The 15,183-nt window shown below is 42.0% G+C and overlaps 2 protein-coding genes across 4 annotated transcripts; both read right to left on the reverse strand.

The window, feature by feature from the left end:
- Window positions 1-481: 481 nt before the first annotated feature.
- On the reverse strand, window positions 482-4,573 carry LOC128449622 (transmembrane protein 222). The gene is made up of 6 exons (XM_053432882.1): window positions 4,439-4,573; window positions 4,175-4,259; window positions 3,047-3,078; window positions 2,687-2,783; window positions 2,463-2,593; window positions 482-977 (listed from the first exon to the last, which is right to left on the reverse strand). The coding sequence occupies exons 1-6, from the start codon at window positions 4,555-4,557 to the stop codon at window positions 890-892; spliced, it is 552 nt and encodes a 183-aa protein (XP_053288857.1). The 5' UTR covers window positions 4,558-4,573; the 3' UTR covers window positions 482-889.
- A 1,216-nt stretch (window positions 4,574-5,789) lies between these two features.
- wdtc1 (WD and tetratricopeptide repeats 1) lies at window positions 5,790-13,834 on the reverse strand. 3 transcript variants are annotated; one of them, XM_053432954.1, is made up of 16 exons: window positions 13,732-13,834; window positions 13,006-13,145; window positions 12,769-12,852; window positions 12,642-12,688; window positions 11,965-12,076; window positions 10,900-11,087; window positions 10,636-10,818; window positions 10,422-10,516; window positions 10,168-10,283; window positions 10,003-10,078; window positions 9,799-9,895; window positions 9,473-9,643; window positions 9,125-9,360; window positions 8,739-8,907; window positions 8,008-8,200; window positions 5,790-7,914 (listed from the first exon to the last, which is right to left on the reverse strand). In XM_053432954.1, the coding sequence occupies exons 2-16, from the start codon at window positions 13,051-13,053 to the stop codon at window positions 7,717-7,719; spliced, it is 2,013 nt and encodes a 670-aa protein (XP_053288929.1). In that variant the 5' UTR covers window positions 13,054-13,145; window positions 13,732-13,834; the 3' UTR covers window positions 5,790-7,716. The 3 variants fall into 3 exon arrangements, with proteins under 3 accessions (XP_053288929.1, XP_053288928.1, XP_053288930.1); XM_053432953.1 differs by having other exon boundaries at window positions 13,666-13,820; XM_053432955.1 differs by having other exon boundaries at window positions 13,771-13,815.
- Window positions 13,835-15,183: the final 1,349 nt, after the last annotated feature.

Raw genomic sequence — 15,183 nt, forward strand, 5'->3', positions numbered from 1 at the left:
GAGTAAAGGTTCCCTTAAATCGATGGTGGTTCATCTCACGCAGAATCTGCTGGAGGAAAAAGGGTACGTGGTTCCCTTAAAGGTACAGAGGACGATCAGGGCGTCCACAGCCTGTGACCTACACATGTGAGGAGGGGAAAGGGCTCCAGCACATCCAGAGTAAAGTTACAAAAACAGAAATTTAAAACTGATAGTGATACAATAATAATATACACTACTATCAATATACACTTAGCAAATGTATATTAATATACACTTAGCATTTAAACAAACTGATGCCCCCGGGGATGGTTGAATTGAAAACCAAGTACACATCTGATTTTATATGTCAGAGGAAAGTAGATGGGGGAGGAGGGACATTTTCAGTATCACTATTTTTCACATGTTTCCTACATCATTCTATCTTTGGGAGTAACTCATATCTCCTGGCCAAATAACTGATGAACACATTTCTGCGTTAAGATTTCATGGTTCGTTTTGTGGCCATTCATCACTGAAATGTACATTAGCCGGACTGGAAACACATTCATCATCGCCATCCATGAAGGAAATAAAACATCGGCTGAACTCGGGAGCATTACTCCACTACAGAGGAATCTTTCCTTAGTAATCCTCTAGATAGGCTCCACAAAAACATGAACCCACGATGTAAAAAGGAGTTACGGAAACTTTTTTTAATAAATAAATACATAATTAACAGAAAAGTAAAATCATTTTATGATTTCAAAATTATAGACAACCAGCTCTGCCCTCAATCCCCCTCTAACAGAAAAGATCATTACAGACAGTGAAGTCCTTCAATAACAAATATCCCTTCGACGCACATTATTCACATCAATGACAAGTTTAACCAAAGTCTGCGAGTCATCCTATCGTGCTGCTTGCTCCATCACTGGAGGTTGAACGTCAGGATGAAGGTGGCCAGGACTCCGCACAGCATGAGGAAGGGGAGCCAGGTCTTGAGGAACGCTTGCCAGCTGAAGGACAGAAAGGGTGTGTTAGAGTAAACATCCACACTTGGATATTGTGTGCACAGCAGTGAGGGTAAAAAACAGCCCGCGCCTGTATTCTCTGGGACGGACAAGGTCATGTGAGGTGTGTAAGTATCACATGCTCCATGTCTCAGCTCCCGTGAGGCCCACAGCTCCCCACCTCTCTCCTTCCCAGGGAGCCCCAGCAGAGAGGTGACCTCCAGCGGTGACATGGAGGGGAGCGCCGCTGTCAGTGATGAATTACATGACTCCCCTTCTGTTTAAAAAGACTCCTGTGCCGTGGGAGTGTTTGTTGCAGAGGCAGCACAAACTGTGACGCCGCCGCTGTCTCTATGTGGGTCAGCGGAGAATAATGAGGGGGGGGGGGGGGGCGGCTTACTGAACCATATGTCTCTTAATGCTCACCAACATCCAGCAGCAGAGCAAGTTCAACAGAGAGTGTACATGGTTGTGCTGAAGATTGTGAATTGTGTATTGTACTTCTGTCCTTTCTGTATATACTGTATATTAACCACCAATGGATGTCACTCTGGATAAATATACTGTCAAATGTAATTTAGTTGTAAATGTAGCCAAATTGATAATAATTGATATTTAGATATAATATTGATCCTGATGAATTTTGTTATTAACAAATTGGTCAATTTGAGAGTTGAGACATTTATCAGTGTTTATGTCTGCTCTTCTAAAAGCTTTGATTTTAAAGAAAAACTATGCAGAAAAGATGTTTATGTAAAAAATTCTTAATTTAAGCTCTGTATACGTAATTTGGTTGTATTTGTGTTTTTCTGCATTTACAGTTATTTATTATAAAGTTAATAGTTAAGATATAAAATATCAAGCCTCAATTAATTTATTTAACATAAGGGTTTGATAACGGCATCTTATGAATCATTGCTAATTTGTTTTCATATATCAGCTAATATCAGTATTAACAATTTTCTCACTCCCTAATATGGTATCAGCATCAAGTCCCTAAAACTACAGTTGGGATCTAGTCAAATATTTAGATGATTAGATCCAGCAGCGTTTCCCACAGAATGAATTCAATCCATGGCAGGGCATGAAGGTCACTCTCTCGTGCAACAGTTAGAGAAGTTCTCACATGAGACAGAGAACGAATGACTGCAACTGAAACTCTGCATGGACGGTAACAACTTTATGGTCGATAGCACAGTGTGTGCTGCACACAGCATTGCAATGCAGCAAAAAGGCAAAACACCGGTTTTGTCTCATGTGTTATAATGAGAAGTTTATTATGAATTATTATGAAGCAGTGGAAGGACAAATCAAAATATGTCGGGGTGCCACAGTATCTGTAATTAATGGGAAACACTGGCCAGTTAGAGTAGAAGATATTGTGTCATGTTTGAGCTCTATGGCAAAGTACGTCGGTAACTGGAGGACAAGGGGACAGGTGTTCACTTCGATGCAGGATAGGAAATAGCAGAATGCGGCTGTGATTCTTACCTCACATGTTTCCCATTGATGAGGGACAGCGCACACAGGTTCACCATGTTCCAAGACGTACTGTTGTCGTAGCGCATGAGGTTTAGGGCCATAGCAACGTGGGAATGGCAGTTGTCTAAGCATAGATTGTGCTTCAATGAAAACATAAAAAAAAAAAAAAGATTAATGAATGTTAATGTGGAAACATGTGTATTGAATGACTTCTTTCTTTTTAATTGTCCTACCGTTCGACACTTGTATTCCTCAGATGCATCCTGCACTGCTTTGTCCCACGCAGCAGCTCCATTACCACAGACTTTGTCCACATCAAGCTTCCAGTACCTGTGATATAATTCCACAATACTCAAATAAATGTATGTGCAATGTGCATTTAAATCTGTGAGTCATGTGACCTACTTGTTAAAAAGATCAAGATACACCGGTTATACAAGTATAAAAGTATTATCGTGTGAAATATCTTTCCAGGGAAGCTCAGTAAAAGATAAATTAAAGAAGTGAAAGACAAATATGATAAGGTAAATATACAGTAGGCTAATATAACTTTTAAACTATTAAAATACAGTATTTCTTATGAGCAAACTTACTTTGTTGGTCTACCAAAGCCCATGTTGTCCTCCTAACAAAACAAAAAAGTCACATCTTAGCACATTTAATGGAGCATATCTGGAACTTGTGCTTAATGTTATAGTTTAATCCAGTTCCGAGTGATCTAACAGAACACAAAATACAGTTAATAAATATAAATGATGTGTACATATAAAAATACAGAACAGTTGTTTGATTCTCCTGACAAGGTCCAGACCTGATGTAAATCACATGATCGTCTGATTTCTTCTCGGTCTTATTTGTCCAGTAGATAACAAGCTGGTTGAACTTATAGTTACCAACATCATCATCATCAGAACTAAATACTTGAATCGCTGGTTGTGAAATGAACACTCATTTTCTTCTCCATTATTAAAGGTTTTCTCAACATATATATCACATCTCCTCCACGTCGCCATGTTTGTTGTTGTCAGAAACTCAACTCTATGCTGCCCTCTAGCGGATGCATCGCTTGACAACCATGCAAATGTAGGGCACTCATGGAAATATGTGGACAGTGACAGTTACATCTTGAAACTGACCTGTTTGTACATAAAGGCAGCAACATTGAGCCTTAAAGGGATAGTTGACACCATACACCATGTTTGTTAGCCCAAATGTCCTCTGAAATCCTCCCCCGGGATTGTTTCTTGTTCGCACAACCACACTGCACGCAACCAAACACGTGCATGGCAGCATTGCTACTATTGTTAGCATCGCTATAGCTGCTGCTGTGTATCTGATGTTGTCACGTGCCCCTTGCGCAGGAGAATGAAGGTGCGAGCATGTGCGGAAACGCTGTTTACCCCTGAAAAAGTGTTTTGTGTACTCACACTTCACCCACCCCTCCATCGGCAGAGTGTTGAGTAGATAATGAGTTGAATGATTTCTCGTTGAACTATCCCTCTACCAAGGCCCCATGCCGCTAGCTGTCTGCCAAAAACTCCCTAATTTGAATAGTTGGTTAAAGACCAGGACATTAAGTTCCTGGGATGGCGGAGGCCCACTATGCATTTTGATACTAAAATTGTTCGGTTCGATATAGGCCCCCCCCAGGTCTCTTTTGCCGGGGCCCCCAAAGTCTACTGGAACGCCCCTGCAGTGTGACGCATCACAGAGCTACTCACCGACACAAAGTAAGAACCTGCGAAATCCCGTATGATTCCAGAGGAGGTGCAAATGCCCATGTGACCGATGAAGGGGAGCACCCACCTGCAGGAGACACAACCAGACATGACTGTGGGGACGCTGCATTGTGTGGGTCCATGCAGAGAACACACAACACGGTGACTTATTAGGACAGACGGGATCAGATTGAACGAGCAGCTTAACACGCTTCCCTTCCTCGGGCGACATGTTGTGTTAGCATGGGAACAGTGTTAGCTCCTTACGACAGGATGGGGATGGGCGTCCACACTATGCAGTGCGGGTAGCGGCTGCTTTTCCCGTCGCTTTTGAGGAGATCGCTGTGGTTGCTCATCATCACCTCCACATCGTCCGTCTCCGCCATCGCTGCCCCAGGACTGACACCAGCTGACTGCAGTGACGTACAGGCGCAGCCAGGGGGCGCGGGAGGGGAAGCGCGAAGAGACAGCCCAGAATGAAACCAACAAACGAAACAAAAACATCAGTAACATAATTTGTTGATTGTCCGTTAATTCTGTGTTTCTTACAAAATTTGAGAAATCGAATTAAAAACCTTACATTATTATATATGAGTATTATGTTAAATACCCATGTTACACAGTAAGTGAAAAAAAGTATTGACTGACTGTTAGATTCACCTTTTGATGAGCTGAGCCACAAACAATCACGTCTGGTATTTCTGTCACAATTAGGCCTAAAGCCATCATATCTTTATTTAAATGTGATAACAATCAAGTCTCTTTCTCCCATTGTTAACCCCTATAATGACAATTGTCAATTTCACATTCATAAAGCAGGGTTTTCTGAATAAGTTTAAAAAATGTATGATTGAATCTAATTTGTACATGGAGACTTTGATGTGTTAAGTCCTGATTTGTTATTTGACTGATATTTACCTCCATTTGATTCATATTTTACTTGTTTGATCTTGAGGACAAATAGTGACAAAAAACATGATAAAAAACAATCCAAAACTGCCAACTATATTTATGGAGTAAAATTAATAGAAGCCCCTTAATTTACTGATTTTAATTTCGGTTTATTTCATTCATCTTCTTGTCCATATTTAAGTTATATAGTTGTCTATATTGTGTAAAACGACTGTTTACCATAACAATATTTGCATTTTATTCTCTTCTGCAGAATGCATTTAAATAAAAAAATAAGCCTTATTATTGAGACATTATAACAGTTGTTTAGGCTCAGGAGTCTCCACTAAGTCTTAGTTCAGAGGTTCATTCAGCCTCAACTTCATCTCTGTTTTCTTTACCTGAAGCTGGGTCACCTCCTTACTGTGTACATTATATGGGACACAGGATGCTCCCCTAACTACTCATGCTTGTGATTTACTGTGCTCACATTTGTTTCCTAATAGTCAGCAAAAGGCAGAGTACAACCGACACTGATGAATGGGCAGGAGAGCAGCAAGTTCACAGAACAGCCTGCGCCACAGAATGTCTTCCCGACATAGTTAGCATTGAAACATTGCTGCTACGGGGGCTGTTGTGTAACAGCTGCACTAAAAAGGACAAACAACTTAATTCATTCACTTTACCACTGATGGAACGAAGGAAAAAGAATACAGACAACGATGGGTTCAATCATTTTATCATTTACTTTGTTTGCAACAAAGGCTATGACAAAGAAAAACAGAATAACTCAAAACAAAGTGAAACACATGAAAGCCTAGTGTTGTATTGTGCATGTTGCTGGGGATCCACATCTTTACATCATAGGATGTGTTGAGCTGGCATGAATCTATATGTCCTGTTTTTTTGAATGGTCAGAGAAGCCTCACGCAAGCAAGACTGAACCCCTGACTGCAGCAGAAGACGAGTGCTAGAGCCACGCACGAGCCCTGACACCACTAAATAACTGTCATGTACAGTACACAGCGTAAATGAGATCACCCCCTCTGAACATGAACAAAATATATCTCATTGATCACCATTGCAATTAATAGGAAGATTAAAATGAAATCTACATTAAACCAAAACAGATAAATGTGTGATCAATATCTGCAGAATAAGTCAACTAGGCCACATTGTTTGGGGTACAATGACAACGCTCTTTTTTTCCCCAACCCATCAAGTAAGTAATATTCTGGCACTTAGTATGTCCTCCCATACTTTTAAGTACAGAAGCGTTTCTCATTATTAAAGTGTAGAATTCCCTCTCCCCTGCTCCCTCCCTGCTGACCTCCTCCAGTGTGTGATGTTTGATGAGGAGTGCTGCTGTACTTCACTCATCAAACTCCACCACAGGGTTGGACCACTTGGCGCTTACTTAAGGAATCAGCTGGTCATTGTCGTGTTGTCTGCCCGACTTTCCTGCAACACAGCCTTTTAGCATTTCTTAAATAATTGTCCTGGTCACTGATAAAGAATATAACATTAGATCATAACCCCAAAATATGTCCCACCGTCCATTAAGAGTGATCACTGAATTTGAAAGGTTTAAGTGAGGTGACATCTTTAATACTGTATACTGTATCACAAAATCAGCATGTGTCCCACTTATACCCAACAGAATTTCACACTGACACCTCATGCCAAATGACATTTACAAACAATCAACAATCAATGTGACTTAATTTAAAACAAAAACTGTATTAGGTGTTTTTTTTTTATACAAATATGTCTTTGTTGATATCTTGTTGCTCTTGTCAACAACCTATTGTAGCAAAACCTTTTAACTAAAAGGAGTAAACCTACAGTATGACATAATCGTGTTTCAATGAAACAGAGAAAACAAACATTAATCCTTGGCTGCGGAAATGATGGACAACCTTTGGCAGAAGAAATCGCTTGTTTGTCTACGACAGTTCGGAGCTAAACAAAGCTTGTAAATATATTTTAATGGAGCAAGTCTAGCAACTTTCACAACCCAGAGATTCTAAGTAATTCTAGGCTTTCGGTGAACAAAACTGCAACTGAAAACACTCAGAATACTGAGTGCAGCCTTTCTGAGATGAGCGGGCACTGTGACTAAGCTCCAACAGAAGAGCAGGCAGGAGATGCAACGAGCGCACCGTCTTCTGGTGAGCGATCAGATCCTCCACGGAGGACACTGCGACTGGGTGGCCGCTCTGACCTGGAAAATAGGTCGCCCTGCCGCAGGCTTCTCCTTCGACATGTTGTGTGTCTCTCCAACATAAACCTGAGGAGGGATAAGTGCTGAACTCCTCCTTCCTGCGAGAGAACTGGGAGTGAAGTGGAAGGTGCTCTCCTCAAAGGTGCCCCCCCCCCTCCGCCACTGCAGAGTGGAGGGAGGGGCTGAGGTGTTGTCGGTGCTTTGAAGGGGCGAGAGAGGGTGTCATCTCAGCCCTCAAATGAATTCCTCTCCCCAAAGTGGTCTCCACCCGTCCCATCTCAGGACAGGGAAGGGCAATGCATAGTGCAGAGATGTGACATGACATTCACTCAATGTTTCTGTCAGGTAGAGGGGAAATAAAGATTCAAACAGGAGCTGGGAGAGTGCTTTGCTTTCTACGTCCATTCTGCAGAATGGGTCGACTGTTCGCTTAGCTCGGCCGGCACTGCACTTGTCCCTCTGAGCTGTCTTCGTCGTCTGAGCCCTCTGGGCCAACGCCACGCAGGCCCGTGATGCGATAGCCCATGTTGAGCAGCATAACCTCCAGTGGATCGGCGTTCATACGTCGCTGGTTTGCCTGAGCAGCGCTTTCCATGTCCTCCACCACGCGCCCGTTCTCAGTCTCCGTCTGTATCATGAGGAAAAGACGGGGAGCAGAAAGGGTTATTAAAAAAATTTCAAAAAATTCGTACACAAATAAAACACATTATCAGCTGATTACCTCTGGTCTGGGGCTCCATAATCGGACCACAGGGTCAATACCACTTGTGGCCAGGAAGCAGTGGCTGGGGTGTGGCTGCAGGCAGTTGACTATGGACTCGTCCCCCTGGAGGATCCTCACCAGATTGGTTGTTTCCTTTTCCCAGATAAAGAAGGAGCCGTCGTCTGAGCCACTGACAATGTACTGTCCTTTGCTGCAGGGAGAAGGAAAGTGTTCAGACCAGTATTTGTTTTGCATTTTTGATGTTTGACACAATATGCAGAACTTAATTTCACATACAATACAAAAGACCAGATGCTGCTTTTTAAGACTGAAACATTAGTGTTTCAAATAATGTTTCAGTTGATCCACAGTTTGACCAATCAAATAATTGGTTGTGATTTATACATTAAATGTAAACTAAAATACAAAACCTTTCTCATGAGGTTAATTAGAATAAACATTGACTGACTTGAAATAATGTGCGAAAGATATTTTACGATTTTATATTATTAAAAATAATGTGTGGGGGTGGGGACAGCAATATTTTTTGGGTAAATAACAACATTTTGTATTGAAATATAATGAAATAATCAAGACATTATATGTTGGACTTGTGCTCAATCCAAAACCCAGTTGATATCATTCCCTGAGACTAGATTCCTGAATGAAAGCTGCTTTTCACTCTGAATCTCCGGCTCGTGACTGCCCCCTAGTGAGGCCGCTGCAGGCTGAGAGTGAGCTCTAGTGACCTTCCAAAGAAGTTGGCCTCTTTGATGTCGGTGGTGGTGTTGCAGTGACCACAGTATCTGTGCTTGTAGTCGTAGCTGCGCTCTCTCAGCACCAGCTCGTCTTCGGGGATCGACTCTTTCCTGCTGTACGAGTGGAATCGTATGGAGCTGTTAGACTTCTTATCTTCAGCTGCGGAAAAATGTAATTAAACTTATTGGAACTGAATCATTCAGACAGATTAACAAGTAAACAAAAACAGACACACCGGCTTAATTATCACTCAAAGCTTGTATGTTTTCACTTTTCTAACAGTGTGTACACTTTGTGAGTCCTCTCACACAAAAGGCTGGTGGCAATGTGGTTTGTCTGTAGATTTCTACTGTGCATATACCTTCCTCTTTCATACCTGATTCCGTCTTAGTTGAGAGAGCCGCCTTGATATCTTTATCCAAGGCGTCACAGGCACTACTTTGTGCCTGCTCTGGAAACTTTCCTTTGAAATCTTCCAGACACTCCAGAGCCTCGGTCACATACTTCAGCTCGAACAGACACCGTGCCAGTCTGAAATGGGCTTTCAGGTGGCCGGGGTTTAGAGTCAGAGCCTTCAGACAGTCTCTGAGGGCGTCGTAATGGTCCCCATCCCTGTGAATCACAGATGTAAACACTTGTTAACTGCTTTCACGGCCTTTAGGAAAATGTGATGCATTGTCTGTCTGCAGTGGTGCTTTGGGCGCCGTGATATGATGGAACGTACCATTTTCGTTTCATGTAGGCTGCAGCCCGGTTTCCGTACAGCATGGCGTTGCCGCTGGCCTCATGAATGCTTAAACTGTACAGCTGGATCGCCTGTGTCCATTGCTGTTGTGCAAATGCATCATTAGCTTGCTGCTTTATCTTCTCCAAGTGAGGAGGGAGCTCAGAAGAACTAAAACAAGGAGAACAGAAGAAAGACGATTCAAGTGTGTGAAACAATCTCACTCAATATGCAAATAATCATGGACATCATTTCTGTTCACAAAGACCAAATGATGCTGTTTTTAACCCACACACAGGGTCACTGTCAGGGTGAAAGATAACTACCTTGAGCGGATCTTGCTTGCGGCAAAGCGAATACGGCTGGCTGGCAAATGAATTCCATTGGAGACGCCATTGGTCGTCTTTCCATTCTGCACGTCTCCTGTGGAGTCAAAAATCCAGAAACCCTCTTAACTCAACAGATACCATTCTTCTACATTTATTAGGCACCACTCAAAGTTGTTTTCTTTCCAGGGTGCACAGACCTACCAGTAGTTGACTGGCACTTTTTTGGAATCATGAAGGTGTACGGCCTTTGTTTAAATGTCAAATCAAACAGATACACCTAGAAAAAAATTAAAACAATAATCAAATAAAACAAAGCTAACAACAAAGACCAGAAATAAATGACTTGTTTGTTCTACGAAGCATTACCTGCTCCCCTCCCATGTTCACAAGCAGCTCTGTGCCATCTGGACTGAAGGTGACATATGTGGCCACCAGGACCCTCAGGCGGTTATTGTAGTCTGGAAGTTTCACTGGCAGGTGTCCTGGAGAATTCAAACAAACACTTCCTTCACAATCATTTCCTGTAAACTCTGTATTTCCTGAGGCCTTTAACGTATGATAAGAATCCAAATCCACCCATTAAATAATTCTGATAGCAAACAATTCAGCTGCATATGCACCTGCAACATAATACTGCCCGGCTCCGTCTGGGATTGGCTTCTGCCGATCACAGAATGTGTGCACAGCTGCAGACGTGCTCTGACTCACAGATTTCCTGTGGAAGGAACAAAACAAGTTTGCTTACACCTGGAATGGAGAACACTCAACATTTCAGCGGTTGTAGAATTATCATTAGCATAAAATGACTGAACTTTAAAAAAAAACGTCAATGACCTGTAGTTGTGTATCATCCTGATGTCATAGAGACGCACAAAGGGACCGTTGGCTCCCACTGCCATATAGTTGTTGTCCCGAGGGTTGACAGCCAAACACTTGGCCTCAACCAGCTGACCACAGAACTCCGTCAGGTCAATCAGCACGTCAGAGCGCTTACTGTTCTCCCGCAGGTCATACTGTCTGTAGCGAACAAGGAGAAATGACCATATTAACATCCTTAGACACTTGAGATCTTTTGCCCTCGCTGTGCTGGTTCCTAACCTGATGATGCCGTCCTCCGCAGCACTCCAGAAGGTGTTGGGCCACATGGGCGCCGTGGCGATGCGTTTGACTCGGTTGGTGTGATCAGAAAACATGTGGATGGTTTCCTTCGCTGTCACGTCGTGCACATGGACCTTCGTGTCGGCCGCGCCTGTTATCAAAATTCTGTCCCCGGAGTGAGGGAGGAACTGAGCGGACAGAGCAACGGGTCAGAATTAGTACAAAACAATCGTGGAATATTTAATTAATACTCCTATTAAAGTGCTGTGGATGAACTTAGGTAACAGTGGTATGCATTTTCTGTGTGACAGTGAGATAAAACTGTGGCATGAACAGCTTCACCACCGTAGAACATTTACAAATACGGGTTTTCCACCAAACAATGTGCCACTTATTAAACGGTAAACAGTGCCACCTAATGTACAGGAAATGAATTTGTCAAATAGATTCCCTTTGTAAAAGACAAGAAAAGATGAGGTGGGGCCGAGCAAAGTGTCGTATTAAAACAGCAACTTTTAGGAAGGCAGCACAATTTGATACTGGGAGGCCTCATGGCTGCCAAAAAATGTCTTGGTCCAAAGGTGACTGTTGCCACACAATGTTAAATCACATTATGTTACTTGAGCCGTCTACCAACTGAATTACTAAAAGCAAAGTCCCCCAATATGGAGATGTGGTCACGTGCAGAAGAGCAAATAAGAGATAATCCCCATGGGTCATGAACGGAGGATTCACTATGCCAAAAAACACACCTTAATTATTGGTATCTGTCGCTTCTGCACCAGTTGCAATCAAGATTTGTTCACAGCAAAAGCAACATTTGCACAGGACATCCAGAATTTGAATTATGATAGGGAGCTAATTGTAGATTCTGATATTTACATTAAAGAGAAAGCATTTGTAGTTATTCACTCATCTTTCTCTTCCTATAAGCATTACTTATTCAAAATTCTGTCTAGATCCCGATATGACTTGAAAATCGATGTGTAAGTAAGTCTGCAAATGATTTCAGCCCCCTACGCATCTTTGATCACACAAATCCGTCTTCCATTTAGTCCTCCTTACCTTAACAGAGAATATATTTGCTGCATGACCCGTGTGCATGGTGGTAAGCTTCTTGTGTTTGAACGGATCCCAAATGATGGCATGTTGATCATCTGAGCCCGAGGCCAGCAGACTGGAGCCAAAAGGAAACAGAGGAAAAGTCAAGCAACATTCGTATTACCTCTGACTGGTTAATACTCATGGGCTATTTAGAGCATGTCCTAGTCAAATACAGATGACTTTGTTTACAGCACATCGACATCAGCGTCGACTCTTATCACACAAACTCCCGACAACTTTGTAGATGTCTTCGTGTGCCACTAATTTTTTGGGGGGTCTGCTAGTTTTGAAAAATGTCATCAGCCCCCCCCACTCACTCATGGTGAATCCAGCAGGTGATCTCCTGCTATGCACTCACATTGGATTCTGCAGACTTTATACTAGGGGGCCAGGTGGAGGAGGTGCACAGAAATGCATGTGTGATGGTGCATGTGCATGTATGAATGCATTTGCATTCACACATGTCCATCCTCCGGAGAAACTGCGGAGAATGTGCATGTCTGAAAGCAGCTATACAGTAAAGAGAGGACAGCACAAGACTTTTGCCATAGATGTGTGGTGACGTAAACTAACCAGTGATACCAGGTGAGAGATTAGAAATTAAACAGAGGTTGGAGATTTGAGTTTTGAAGACTTACTCTCCTCTTTCATTCCACTCCAGACAGTTCACACAGCCTGTATGACCCTGTTGAGACAGACAGTATAAATGGGTCAGTCTCCCTTGTATATCTACATGTGCACACGAACACACTCGCTGTCACAGACCTGAAGCTCAGCTTCCAGCCCGAGTCTCTTGATGAAGGGGTCGGTCACATGATAGGACCTTTGGAAGCCTGGCGCCCTCTTGTCCTGGGGGCACAAATCAAACACTCCATCATCTTTTACATTAGAGAGGGTTCGATTTGGGTTAGTCCTATCACGATCATTTCTATAGACAAGAAGCATTTTGTCTTATCAGTATTATTTTCAGCTCATTATACAGCATGGCGTTTGTTTACTAACCCTGATCTGCCTGTGCAGGATATCTCTGGTAATGTTGACGGTAGTCATGACTTCACCACTCAACAAATATATGGGACTGGGGCGGAGGATCCAGGGGTCAGAGCTCAGATGACATTGAGTCTGTGCTTCTTCAGTATAAGCTGTGCAAACATGAAAAAACATTAAAGCAGGATGGTTAACACAGGAAAGACACAGTGATTTTAATGGAAGGGGGAGGGGAACGAGATTTCAATGCTTTTCTCAATATGAGCTCTTTAAGAATAACTGAACCAATAGCACTGCATGTACTGTATACACATATATTACAGCTGGTAAACAGACTAGATTCACTCCAGAGCCAAAGACTGGTTCGCTCCCGTCAGTGAACCCCAACGAGACGTGTTCTGTAGCCAACAAGCTAATGTTAGCTTTGCAACTCTGTCACTATTGAAACCAGCGGACTGTCTCACAAAACACTGACATGTATAATCAACGCTAGGACACGCTTAGCCTGCTACCACCGTTAGCCACCTGTGCATCAGGCCTCTCGTTAACCAAGTAGCTGCTACTGGCGTTAGCCTCTCTGGCGTTATCCTGCTAGCTAAACAAAACGTCCACATCGCCGAACGTAAACATTGGCAACACTTTCATTAGGATCCGCGGGCACAGGAGGAATCTCACCGCTTTCCTTCAACTAAAAAGTCTTCTGTCAAGAGATGTCCATTTAGTGAACGTAACGAATCTCACTCTGTGTAAGTTTGTTGACAGGATTGCGCTGATACTGACATGAACACAAGCCTCCTCCTCCTTCCTCACGCAACTTTGTTCCGCCTGCTGACACCCGACGGACCCTTCCGCTCCGCGTCCTTTTCAAGATAAAGGCCTCAATCCCCCAAATTAACATTTCTGCAGCACATGAGTAACTATCATAGACTGTATGGTAACTATACAGCAAAATACAGTTTCTAAAATTATGATGAATTACAATTTTGTCCTTGATTAAATAGCTGTTGTTATGTGTCAATATATATATTTATTTTTTTCACAGACTCATAGAAAGAATTCTTTTTAATGTAAATTTGGAAATAAAGTGAGATATTCAGCTTCATGTGCTGTTCACCGAGGAAGACAATGAAGAAAAGCATAATTAGCAATCGACCAGACAAAAGATTAAAGATCTCATCCGATGATTCTTGAGAATGTGGCAATTTAGGACGTAAAGATGATTTGGACGGACTCAGTAAAACTAATAAACAAGAACATTACAATACATTTCATTAAGCTGACGCTTTTATCCAAAGTGACTTTCAATAAGTTCATTCAACCACGAGGATAAAAACCCAGAACAACATGAGTCAAGAACAGGTTATAAGAACCCGTGTAGTTGTTGCAGTTATGGAGAATCTTTAAATGGCTCAGCTGATCATATGAAGTATGAGTACAAGTCATTTTAGGATTATTTATTTAACAACCATGAAGGTAAAAAGAAACAAAAACAAATATCTTTAGCATAACCAGAGGCGGTCACATTTGTGGCATAAGTAGAAACTGGATATACTTCTTTAAAATGCTTGTACTTCTTTGTTATTTCAGTTTTTCTGATGTGAAAATGACAAAATGAACAGATATCAGCAAAAGTCTATCACAAATATAAATGGAATATTTTTTCAGACAATCTACATCCTTTAAAAATAAACTTCTTAAACTGTTCAAAAGTGTATGAACCTCTATGGCGCAATCATGTGAATATATAGGTGCTTTTACATATTCTTTCTTGTTATACGTTCAATTATATTATTATTTGGTCTTCAAAGTAACCAGGAGCACTGCAGTTACATTCACCAAATTGTAAGAAACAGATTAGATGAATGTATAATATATATTTTCATTTATTAGGAGAAACTTGTCATAGGATGTCAACACTGAAGGTCACAGCGTTAATGCAGAACAACAACAAAAAAGAGGAAACTTAAACGTGACTCTTATTCCTTAATAACAGCCTGTTGCAGTTCTCCCTGTTTGTGACATTTTCACAACATGCCAGCAGCACATGTTCTCTGAGGCGGGCCTGTCAGCCCTAATGAAGCAAATAACTTGGATGACTTACTGACATTTGAATGCTTTATGAGTCCTGCATTAGTGAATCAAACTCTGAGATTTGGCAGGACAGGAACATGTGTTAGTGAGGACAGTGACAAG

Source organism: Pleuronectes platessa, chromosome 10 (assembly GCF_947347685.1).
Source record: "Pleuronectes platessa chromosome 10, fPlePla1.1, whole genome shotgun sequence".
Taxonomy (NCBI): Eukaryota; Metazoa; Chordata; class Actinopteri; order Pleuronectiformes; family Pleuronectidae; genus Pleuronectes; species Pleuronectes platessa.

Excerpts from the sequence above, each read along its gene's own strand:
- LOC128449622 (XM_053432882.1), bottom strand. The coding sequence starts at position 4,557 with ATGGCGGAGACGGACGATGTGGAGGTGATGATGAGCAACCACAGCGAT. Across the intron at positions 2,594-2,686 it reads AGGAATACAAGTGTCGAACG|CACAATCTATGCTTAGACAA; the intron begins GTAGGACAATTA and ends TTTTCATTGAAG. Across the intron at positions 978-2,462 it reads ATCAATGGGAAACATGTGAG|CTGGCAAGCGTTCCTCAAGA; the intron begins GTAAGAATCACA and ends TCTGTCCTTCAG.
- wdtc1 (XM_053432954.1), bottom strand. The coding sequence starts at position 13,053 with ATGACTACCGTCAACATTACCAGAGATATCCTGCACAGGCAGATCAGG. Across the intron at positions 10,819-10,899 it reads GCGGAGGACGGCATCATCAG|ACAGTATGACCTGCGGGAGA; the intron begins GTTAGGAACCAG and ends TGTTCGCTACAG. Across the intron at positions 9,361-9,472 it reads GCCTACATGAAACGAAAATG|GGATGGGGACCATTACGACG; the intron begins GTACGTTCCATC and ends TGTGATTCACAG.